Raw genomic sequence first — 12,428 nt, 5'->3', positions numbered from 1 at the left:
TTCCACAATTAGGGCTAGCTACCATTCATCACACCAACAGGAAATTTTGTGTAAGTCACCTTACATCTTCCTACAGTCATTCAACTTCAACACCTTGCCATACACCACAGCATTATCAGCAAGCTACCGTTGATTGCTGTCCACCCTGTCAGCTAAATCCTTTATGTATATAGACAACAGCAGTCCTATTGCACTTCCCTGGGGCACACCTGACTATACCCTTGTCTCTGATGAACACTCACTGTCAAGGACAACATACTGGGTACTATTATTTAAGAAGTCTTTGAACCACTCGCATATCTGTAAACTTATTCCATATTCTTGTACTTTTGTTAACAGCCTACAATGGGCACTGGGTCAAATGCTTTCCGGAAATCTAGAAATATAGAATCTGCCTGTTGTCCTTCATCCATTGTTCACTGTGTATCACGTGAGAAAAGGATAGGCTGAGTTTCACACGAGCAATGCTTTCTAAAACCATACTGATTGGTGCGCATAAGCTTCTCAGTCTGAATAACGTTTATTATATTCGAACTGAGAATATGTTCAAGGATTCTGCAACTAACAGAAGTTATGGCTGTTGGTCCGTAATTTTGCAGGTCTGTTATTTTACCTTTCTTATATACTGGAGTCATCTGCACTTTTTTTAAGTCACTTGGGACTTTGTTTTAGGCAAGAGATTCATGATAAATGCAAGCTAGGTAGGGGCCAATGTCAGAGTACCCTTTATAAAATCGATCTGGGATTTATTTGCTTTCAAATCTTTCAGTTTTTTTTTCTATGCCAGGGATGATTATTACTAGGTCATCCATAAGGGAGTTTGTCTAATGGTCAAATGACAGTATGTTTGTACGATTCTCCTGTGTGAACGATTTCTTGAACATGAAATTTAGAACTTCAGCTTTCATTTCGCTATCTTCAACTGTCACACCAGACTGGTCAACAAGGGAATGAATGGAAGCCACGTAGCAATGTTACATATGAACAGAACTTTCTCTGATTCTCTGCCAGATCTTTTGATAACGTGTGACAGTGGTAATAGTTGTATGCTCCATGCTTAAATCTTTTCACAAGCACACGGATATCTGCTAACCTTCACTTGTCACCTTTTGTGTGTTCCATTTTGAACCGAGAGTGCAACAGCCTCTGCTTCCTCAGCACCCGCCGAATTCCATTATTAAACCATAGTGAGTTTTTCCCATCCTTTATCCATTTAATAGACATGTAACTCTCCAGACCAACATTTAAAATCTGCTTTAACTTTGCCCATAATTCCCCTACGTCCCTCTTACTGGAACTAAGAAATGTCAGTCCACTGTCTAAGTGAGATGTTAATAACTGCTTAACTGCTCTATCTAGCAGAAACACTCTCCAGCTTTCTTGATTGGTGTATTAATTTTCGTAATCATAGTTGCCATAATGACTTCATGATCACTAATCCCCTTTTCTTTACTGACATTGTCAATAAGATCCGGCCAATTTGTAGCAAAAGGTGTAAGATATTTCCAAAGCGCGTGGGCTGCTGAGCTAGCTGCTCAACACAATTGTCAGAAAATGCATTCAAAAGTATTTCGCATGACTGTCTGTCTGTCTGTCTGTCCATAACCCCCCCCCCCCCCCCCCCTCAATGAATCCGCAGACATCCCAGTCTATACCTGGCAGGTTAAAGTCGCCTCCAACCAGTATAGCAAGATCTGGGTATTTGCAAGCTATTGACCACAAACTTTCTTTGAATGACTCTAGAACTGTTACAGCAGAATTGGGTGGCTGGTAAAAACATCCAACAGTTAACATAGTTTCACCTACACCTGTTATATGCGACCAGATGACATCCCCGTCACACTCATCTTCAACCTCAACAGTGGTTGGTTGGTTGGTTGATTGGATTGGAGAAGGGACCAAACTATGTGGTTATCAGTCCCTCTGACCTTGGAATAACTAAAACCAATAAAACCTCACACTATAAGAGAGAACTACAATGGCCATAAAGTTACAAATGACTGACAGAGAAGGAAGGAAGAAGGCAGAAGAAAAGAGGAGAGAAACAAAGCGAAGAATGACAGGAACATGAAGGAAGAAGCACAGATAGAAAATACAGACACTCAAGATAAAACAGACCTCATAAGGAAAGGAGTGGGAAGGCAGAGGGTGGGGGTGAACCACCAAGCCCAGTCGAAGCCAGTCCAATCGGGGCAAAGGAGGAAGCAAGACAGCCTGCCATCCCTTCCACCCACTGATAAGGTTGAAGGTCCCACTCTTAAATAAGGCAATAAAAACCCCCATCACAAAGAAACCATAAAATGAGATCAGCTGCTGAGGCACTGTCAGCTAATGCTAAGAGTCTGTCGCAGGGCAGTTAAGTTGGGACAGTCCAGTCCCAAGAGGTGAACCACAATCAACATCCATCCACAACGACAGAGAGGGGGGTCCTCACGACGGAGGAGATAACGGTGAGTCAGCCAAGTATGGCCAATGTGGAGCCGGCAAAGGACAACAAAGGCCTTATGGGAGGCCCGTAAGGAGGACCGCCACATAGTTGTAGAATCCTTTATCGTCCTGAGCTTGTTCGGCGAAGAAAGAGTGTGCCATTCTGCATTCCAAAGTCCCAAATCCTGACGACGTAATGCTGAGAGAAGGTCTATTTCAGGAATGCCAATAGCAAGACGTGGCCAGGAATTTAGCCAATCGATCGGCAAGTTCAGTGCCAGGAATCCCAACATGGCCTGGGGTCCAAATGAAAACCACTGAGCATCCACCTTTATCGAGGAGGGAAAGGGAGTCCTGGATAGCTATGACCAATGGGTGGCGAGGGAAGTACTGGCTGATACCTTGCAAACTGCTCAAGGAGTCACTACAGATAGTGAAGGACAGTCCTGAGCAGAAGCGGAAATGGTCCAGTGTGTGCAAGATGCCTACCAATTCTGCTGTAAGAACACTACAGCCATCTAGCAAGGACCAAAGTTCCATGTGTCTTGCATAGGTACAAGCAGAACCAGTGTGACCAGCAACCATGGAGCCATCAGTATAAATCACTTCTGAACCCTGGACTGAACCGAGGAGACAGTAGAATTGGTGGTGAAGGGCTTCCGGAGTGATAGAATCCTTTGAACTGATGGAGAGATCAAGACAGAGCTGTGGCCGAGAGACGCACCACAGAGGGGTACGTGCCAGAGCACAAAAAAGAGGCAGTAAAGGGAACTGCTGAAGCTCAGAAAAGTGTGACTGAATGCGGGCAGCCATGGTAAGGCCACATGGCGGCTGTCGCTGTGGGAGGAGACCATAATTAGGGTGCTTTGGGGGGCAGTGAATGCGGAGTGCGTAAGATATCAGCTATTGTTGGCGCAAAACTCGCAGCAGTGGAATCCCTGCCTCTGCAAGAAGGCTAATCACAGGGCTAGTCCGGAAGGCACCAGTCGCAAGTCGTACCCCACAATGGTCGATAGGGTTTAGTATCCGCAGTGTCAAAGGTGACACAGAACCATATACAAGACCACTGTAGTCTAAACAAGACTGGACCAGCACTTTGAACAATCACAGTAGAATAGAGGAGTCTGCACCCCAGGCGGTATTGCACAGACATCTAAGAACACTGAGATGTAACCAGCACGTCCTCTTCTGCTGGCGAAGATGAGGAAGCCATGTCAACCGAGCATCGAAGACCAGACCCAAGAAGTGATGGGTGTCCACCACCTCAAGGGACTGGCCATCGAGGAACAGGTCTGGATGGGGATGAACTGTACGGCAACGGCAGAAACGCATGACACACGACTTGGCCACCAAAAACTGAAAACCCTGGGAGAGAGCCCAAGATTGCGCCGAGTAGATTGCCCCCTGTAGACAGTATTCTGCAGCACCCATGACTGAGGAAGCGACGTAGATACAAAAATCGTCAGCATACAGACAGGGGGACACCGTCAGCCCAGCAGCTGCCACCAGTCCATTAATGGCTATGAGAAAGAGAGGGACGCTCAGCACGGAACCCTGTGGAACCCCATTTTCTTGCCAATGGTCAGTACACAACGGTGGCCAGCCACCAATAAGTGTTGGAGCATTTGGTTATGTATCCGATGCGGTCCAGGAGCTGTGTCGGGACAAAGGGCGAGGGCACTGGCGAATTCCCACTTGCTAAATGGGGCATTATAAGGCTCCAAGCAACGAGAAATGAAAGACAAAGGCAGTTGTTCCAAGTGCTCTTTCAGGAGGAGGAATATGGGTGGATACTGAGTCAATGCCGAGGCTTGGGAAAAGTGTTGAGCGAAATGCTCTGTGACAGAGTCCGGATGGGTAAGGACAACACCACGCACATAAATTTCTGCAAAGGCAGTGGGAGGACAATGGCCAAAAATTCACCTGAGTTTCACCCAGACTTGTGAAGACGAGGTGTGTGGTCCTATGGCTGCCACATATCGTTCCCAGCAAATCCGTTTCTGAAATTCGATTAGGTAACGGGCCCGGGTGTGGAATCATTTAAAGACCAGAAGGGGAGCAAGAGAAGGGTGCCGCCTGAAGTGCTGAAGAGCATGGCAGCAGTCTTTTATGGCTGCAGCAATTTCCAGAGTCCACCAAGGAACCATCTTCCAATGGGGGGAACCCGAGGAAGAAGGGATGGCTGAAACAGCTGCAGAAAGAATGGCAGCAGTCAAAATCTGAGGAGACTCATCAATACTGATGTGTGGTAGTACAGGGGGGACGGTAGCAGAGGAGAAGGCACCCCAATCAGCTGTAGCGAAGGCCCACCTGGGAGGGTGACTGAGCGAGACACACTGAAGGAAAGACAAAACAATCGGGTAATGATCGCTGTATGATAAGTCATCGTGGACACCCCACTGAATGGAGAGGTCAAAGGCAGAAAAAGTGAGTGCGCCACACTAAAGTGTGTGGGAGTGCCAGTGTTTAGTAGACAGAGGTCAAGCCCTGCCAGAACAGCTTCAACTGTCCTGCCCAGGGCAGTAGTCGTGTGACTACCCCAAAGAGGGTTGTAGGCATTAAAGTCCCCTAGAAGCAGGAAGGGAGAAGGGAGTTGTTGAAGGGTGGTTACAGCAAGGGATGTGGGCGGCCTGTCAGGTGGGAGGTAGATATTAGATTGTGATTGGAGTGGCCAGATGGATCCTAACAGCAATTGCTTCCAGAGTGGTATGGAGGAGAACCCATTTACTAACAATGTCCTTGCAGACCAAGGTGCAAACACCACCAGAAGCCTGCAAGGGGCCAATTCGGTTCCGACAGAAAGCATGGGACCCACTAAGGGTGGGTGAGTAAGAATTGACAAAATGGGTCTCCTGGAGAGCAATGCAAGCAGCAGAGTAGAAGGAAAGAAGGGGCTGTAACTCTAGGAGGTGACGCAAATATCCATTACAATTCCACTGGAGGATTCTCAAGCTGGAGGCCAAATGGGAAGCGAACAGACCAGAGAAGGTCACACCGCCAAGTCGCCACCTGTCATCAATAAGGATGGGGTAACGTCCATATAGGTGGGGTTGGACTCTGTTGGTTCATTGGCTGGAGGAGGGGAAGGCGGCACCTCAGGGGGTACCGGAGGGGCCTTGCCCCTGTTCTCGTGCTTCTGCCTCTTCTATCGTGAAGGAAGATAAGGGCAGACTGCAGCGAGGTCAGGCAGAGTATTACACCTGGTAATCTTGGTGCCCACTGGCTGCATATCATGTAGCCGATGTGGAGCTGCAGATCACCTTTCAGGGGGGTGTTGGGAAGAGGAGGAGGTAGGAGGGGAAATGGATGTAACTGGAGCAAAAGTAGAAGTTACAGGCACGGGATGGGGAGCCGGTCATACTTTCAACAAGCCTCAGTGTATGTAAGCCAATCTAAGGTCTTGTACTCTTGAATCTATCATTCTTTCACATGCTGGTGAGCATGAAGGATGCTGCACATTACAATTTACGCACACTGGCAGGGGAGCACAGGCACTCCCCCCATGGAGGAGCCACCCTCAGTCACTACAGAGGGGATCATGGGTGCAACAGGAAGACATGTGCCCAAACTGTAAGCATTTAAAGCACCTCGTCAGTGGTGGAATGTAAGGTTTTACATCACACCAATACACCATCACCTTGACCTTCTCTGGGAAGGTAACCCCCTCGAAGGCCAGGATAAAGGCGCCTGTATTGGTGCGATTGTTCTTAGGGCCTCATTGTACATGGCAGATAAATTGAACTCCTCATCACTCGAGATTTGTACGGCACTCCTTGACAGTTTGGAGAAAAAGATCCCGATGGAAAATGATGCCCTGTACCGAGCTCAAAGATTGGTGGGGTATGACAGAGACTGGGGTGTCACCGAGATGGTCACTTGCGTGCAGGGCTTCAGATTGGGCAGCAGAAGACGTCTTTATTAGCAAAGAACTGGACTGCATTTTACTCAAGGATTCCACTTTGCCATACTTATCTTCAATCGTCTCCACAAAAAACAAATGCTTGGTCATGGTAAAACTTTCGCCATCAGTCCTGGTACAAACCAGATATCTAGGGAAAGGTTTCAACCCAAGCCGGCAAGCTTGACCTCTACCCAGGTGGCCAGGGAGGCAAAGGCTGAAAGATTAAAAGAAGGAGTGTCATGTCTTCTATCACTCTTAGAGACGGCCACAGAATGGCCAGGATGTTGATGCTTTTGTGGCTTCATGTGCAAGGCATCCGCCCTAGTACCACCCACTCCGACCAGGGGCTCACCCCATGGGCGCCACCTAGCCATAGCAAGGGCCATCTGGCACGGTTGCCATTGCTGGAAGTTCTAATGCCCCAAAGTGATGAGCGTCGACTCCTTGGCAAACACGAGGTGTTAACAGCTCAAGTACTAGCAGTGTGATTTCTGTGTTTTCTGGGGGCTCAGCCTAGTGGGTAGTTATAAGTCTCACCACACCGACTGGCTACAGTGGTGGTGACCTAGCAGGAAGGGTACCAGGGTGCAAGTGGAAAACGGAGGGGAGGGGAGGGGGGAGAGGAGGAGATAGGGAGGGGGAGGATAGGGGGACGAGAGGAGCAGGGGAGAGGGGAGGAGAGGAGATAGGGAGGGGGAGGGGGAGGGGAGCAGATAGGGAGGGGGAGGAGAGGGAGAGGGGGAGGGGTGGGGGCAGGAGCCTACACCATGGAAACTAAGTTGGGAGTTCATCCCCAAATGGCTCACACTGAATGGAAAACGTTGTAAATGGAGGTCAAACCCCAACGGGACCAAACACGCCATAAAGGAGATGGAAACAGCAAACTAAACAATAGCACATACCAAAAACAAAGCCTGGAGGATAGCCAAGCCGAAATAAAGAAGTCCACCAAGAGGGAAGGGAGGGGGCAGGGAGAAAGAAGCAAGGACAAGGGAGGAGAGGACCAGGGGGGCAATGCAGTCTTTAAAAAGGAAGGAGACTGCAATAGCTCGGGGCCCTGTGCGCGCCACACATGTACCCACAAAAGGGACTCTGGGCCCCCTGGCAGGGTCGACCTCAATAGAGACAATGTTTTCGTGAACTGCAAAGAACACTACCCCTTCTATGGTCGCTAATCTGTCTTCCCTATACATGTTCCAAGACTCGCTAAATATCTCAGAGCTTTCAAATTCAGGTTTCAACAAATTCTCGGACCCATCAATAATCTGAGGTGTAGGAATGTTCCTGGAGGGCAGTGGATTCGGGAACTTTATTACAAATACTTCGACAGTTTACTGATAAAATTTTGACAGTCGAAGTGTCCTTATTCTGAATGCTGTTTGACTTCCCTTGTTGCATATTGACTGGCAAGCGTTCATCAGAGTACATCACACACTGTCAATCCTAAAAAAAAACATCATGTGCACTCCACAAGTAGATGCTTCCTTTGTGTAGTGCATCACTGACCTATCAAGGGGAGCCATACAAATCCCCACACGATAACACATGTCTAGATATCTACAGCCAAGACCATCACAGAGTTGCCAAAGTCGGGAAGATCGGCATTGCTTTGAATCTAGATTTCCTCATTCGAGCTTTTCTCACTCTCGACGAAGTTGGGCCTTTCCAATACATGTATTGGCGCCTACTTTCTGGATCATTTGTGAAAAAGCAAGATTCTACAAATGCTATCACTTTTTTTTTTTAAGAAATCAGGATCATTTTCAATGATATTTGTAGTGTCAGTACAAACACTTTCATGAGCTTCTTCTCATTCAGTCTTGGGAATTTTTGGCAACAGTTTCACACACAGTTTTCTCATTTTAAATTGGTTGTGTGAAATTTGCCCTATACATTCTTTGCAATTCCTTTCAGCAATCTATCGGACACTGAACTAATGGTCAGATCGAATTATATTACCTACTTATTTGATATTTTCATCCACTTTTTATATTTAAGAGTATCCCTGGTGTGATTCATCTTCAATGTCTTTTCGACCACCCTAGAAACACTTGAATCACTCAAAAACTTGTGTGCATGATGAACAGTCTTCGTCATATACTTAGGTTTCAGTAGCAGCTTTCCCAAGTTTCATGTGAAGCTTCATGACATCTATTTCTTTATTCTTATAATTATCACTTTTCCAGCAAAATGAAATAACAGCTCTTACACAAACAAAGGCCATGACCCCACTGATTTGTCCACAGAACCCAAGATGCCACATTCAACTGAGAAGGCTTCACACTTCACAGATATTGGTAATCCATCTTTGTTGCAAGTGTTTTACTCTACAGCAGCATCAGTCCATTTATTTTACAGCCACACCTTGTATACCACTTTCTTTCTCTGGGTAACACAATGAAAAGTCTTAAAGGAAGATAGTATTTAACATGCCTGCTGGGCCGTAGCAAGCAGTGCAGCATTTGTATTACTCCTTGACAACTTTATGAAGAAAATTTTTGAATATCAATCTGGATTCTTATTACAGAGACACACTTACAGGTGGCTGCTTGCACAGCACTGAAGTACTTACCTTTTTTGCATGTTTCCACTTACTATCTAATCTTAATTACTCTAACCTGTGAATCTGCATCCTTAAATAATAATGAACATCGAGAAAGTCGAAACCATATGAGACAACAATCTGTCGTGCCAACATGTTGGCTTCCATAACTTCAAATCGAAGATAATGCTTCATGAACTCAACCTAATAGAAATAAAGAACATAATTATGTAACAAGTGATTTAAATTGCATTGAATTACATTACTTACTGAAAATATCCTTCAATTTTTTAAGAAACAGCAATGTTACAGAAGCATAACAATTAACTGAAACATCACTGGAGTAACTTCTTTAAATCACAGTACAAACACAATATTTCGGTTTGAATTTGCTTCCATTTTCCTCAGGGTGCAATCTGGCCTAAGTAAAACTTCCTTCTCAGAGGTTCACAACTTACTGATTAGGCAAGTTGCCTCAGGAGTGTGTAATCAAATAAAATTAAATTTCCTTGACCTACCATGAGGTAGTGGACATATGCAAAAACAAACTGTCACCAAAATATTAGCTTTCAGGAACAGATATACATACATCTTACTAGAAAAACTTAACAGTTGGGATAATACAGATTACTTAAAGATTAAGGAGAATAGTCATCTTGGATATTACTCAAAGGAAGACAGCAGGACTTGACTAGAGACAAAACGACACACAAAATTACAGAGAAAGAGACAGAAAAGAAAAATATGGAAAAAAACAAAGACAAATATTAAACAAAAAGGAAGAAATATTAGTGAACAATGCCCCATTAATGAGAGATCATTGGAGTGAGAGCACATCGACAAATTGATGGAAGATCGTGGGGTGCAATCAGCTTGCCCTTTACAGATAAGCTATCCCAGCATTCACCTTAAGTGGTTTATATTGTAATGGAAAACTTAAATCTGATGGTTTTCCTTACTGAATGTCCAGTGTCAACCACATGTCATATTTGTGGCATCAGTTAAAACAAACGGGAATGAAACTGCTGATAAACTGTTTATAAGTTGAAGCTTTCAAAAATCATTTACATTTTTAAGTGTACAACACACCCACCAAATCACAGGAATCATAATATTGCCATGAGCTGTGATACATGTGCAGTGTGGCCTAGTGGATAATGTTGCTGGCTGGTGCGCTGCAGGTTGCCAGGTCAAACCTGCCCACCTGCAATTATTTGTCATTTCGTATTTATCAGGTCTGGAAGGTTCTGAAAATTTTTTAATTACATTTGTAATATTTGTAACAATACGATAGAAGGAAAGTTGCCACTCACCATGTGATGGAGATGCTGAGTCGCGATAGGCACAACAAAAACATTCACACAATTAAAGCTTTCGGCCACTGGCCTTTGTCACACACACACACACACACACACACGAAATAAAAAGAAATTAAAAGACTGGGTGTGGTGGTGAAGTGACTGCTGTGGTACTGCTGGAATGTGAACAGGGAGGAGGCTGGATGGGTGAGGACAGTGACTAACGGAGGTTGAGGCCAGGAGGGTTACGGGAACATAGGATGTACTGCAGGGAAAGTTCCCACCTCTGCAATTCAGAAAAGCTGGTGGTGGTGGTGGGAAGGATCCATATGGCACAGTCTGTGAAGCAGTCATTGAGATGAGGGATATCGTGTTTGGCAGTGTGTTCAGCAACAGGGTGGTCCACTTGTTTTTCGGCCACAGTTTGTCGGTGGCCGTTCATGCGGACAGACAGCTTGTTGGTTGTCATGCCTACATAGAATGCAGCACAGTGGTTGCAGCTTAGCTTGTAGATCACATGACTGGTTTCTCAGGTAGTCCCCCCTCAAAATATACCGAGAGTCTCACTGAAGCCTTCACTGACCGTAATTATCCTCGCATCCTTGCACAAAAACAAATCTCCATGCCTTATCTTTCCAGTCTCCAACCACCTCCCAAAGTCCCACAGTCCGGCCACGGAGGAGCATTCCCCTCGTAACTCAGTACCATCCGGGACTGGAGCAACTAAATTACATTCTCCACCAGGGTTTCGATTACCTCTTATCGTGCCCTGAAATGAGAAATGTCCTACCCACTATCCTTCCCACCCCTCCTACAATGTTATTCCGCCATCCACTGAACCTCCAGAATATACTCGTACATTCTTAAACAACCTTTGCTCCCAGTCCCTTACCTCATGGCGGCTCATACTCCTGTAATAGACCTAGATGCAAGACATGTCCCATACATCCTCCTACCACCACCTACTCCAGTCTAGTCACTAACATCACCTATCCCATCAAAGGCAGGGCTAACTGTGAAAACAGACATGATTTACAAGCTAAGCTGCAACCACTGTGCAGCATTCTATGTAGGCATGGCAACCAACAAGCTCTCTGTCCACATGAATGGCCACCGACAAACTGTGGCCAAAAAGCAAGTGGACCACCCTGTTGCTGAACACGCTGCCAAAAATGATATCCCTCACCTCAATGACTGCTTCACAGCCTCTGCCATATGGATCCTACCCACCAACACCAGTTTTTCTAAATTGGACAGGTGGGAACTTTCCCTGCAATACATCCTATCTTCCCGTAACCCACATGGCCTCAACCTTCGTTAGTCACTGTCCTCACCCATCCAGCCCCCTCCCTGTTCCCATTCCAGCACTATACAGCCATCATTTCACCAACACACCCAGTCTTTTAATTTCTTTTTATTTCTCTCCTTTCCGGTAGTTACCCCCTCCCCTTCTGCACCTTCTCTCCTACCCTCTGTCTAAACTGCAACACTTCACTGTCCACCACTCCCACCATACTATCCCTCCCCCTCCCTGCCCCAGCCTCCTCCTTACCCCCACCCAGTCGCCACTCCCATCATGCACTGGTGCTGCTGGTCGCATTGTGGTTTCAGCTTTCTGAGACTGCAGACGTGTGTGCAAGTTGCGTTTGTGTGTGTGTGTGTGTGTGTGTGTGTGTGTGTGTGTGTGTGTACTGCTGACAAACACAAATGGCCAAAAGCTTTAATTGTGTGAATCTTTTTGTTGTGCCTATTGCGACCTGGCATCTCTGCTATATGGTGAGTGGCAACTTTCCTTCTCTGGTATTGTTACATTCCATCCTGGATTTTTCCTTGTTTGATTTGTAATATTTATACATTCTGGACTATTTGATATTTGAGTAAGTAGCTAAATACTCCATCCAAGATGTAAGTTTTGTTCTGGCAGTTTGTTGTTCGCAATAAATGAGCTTTCCGTGCTAAGTGTTGTACTTTAATGACAATGCTGCTTTCAGATTTGAATTGGATTCTGCTTATGACAAGATAATATGTTGTTGTTCTTGTTGCTGTTGCAGTTGCAGTCTTCTGACTAAGACTGGTTTGATGCAGCTCTCAATGTTACTGTACCCACGGTGCACAGCTCTTCATCTCCTACTTACCACCACAACCTTCAAGCATTTGCACCTGCTTATTGTTTTCATCTCTTGGTCTCCCTCTACAATCTGTGCCATCTGCACTTAGCTCAATACTAAATTGATGATTTGCTATGTTTCAGAATTTCCTG

At 45.7% G+C, this 12,428-nt stretch overlaps 1 protein-coding gene across 2 annotated transcripts in view; it reads right to left on the bottom strand.

Moving 5' to 3' along the window:
• LOC126481594 (PC-esterase domain-containing protein 1A-like) overlaps positions 1-12,428 on the bottom strand; it is a 260,962-nt gene that overhangs the window by 73,989 nt on the left and 174,545 nt on the right. For both annotated transcript variants that reach the window (XM_050105457.1, XM_050105456.1), the window contains exon 7: positions 8,947-9,074. In XM_050105457.1, the coding sequence (XP_049961414.1) occupies positions 8,947-9,074 (128 nt within the window). The remainder of the gene's footprint in view (positions 1-8,946; positions 9,075-12,428) is intronic.

The sequence above is a fragment of the Schistocerca serialis genome, chromosome 5, assembly GCF_023864345.2.
Source record: "Schistocerca serialis cubense isolate TAMUIC-IGC-003099 chromosome 5, iqSchSeri2.2, whole genome shotgun sequence".
Lineage (NCBI taxonomy): Eukaryota > Metazoa > Arthropoda > Insecta > Orthoptera > Acrididae > Schistocerca > Schistocerca serialis.
The sequence above is the reverse complement of the archived record's forward strand: the minus strand, read 5'-3'. Positions and strand labels throughout refer to the sequence as shown.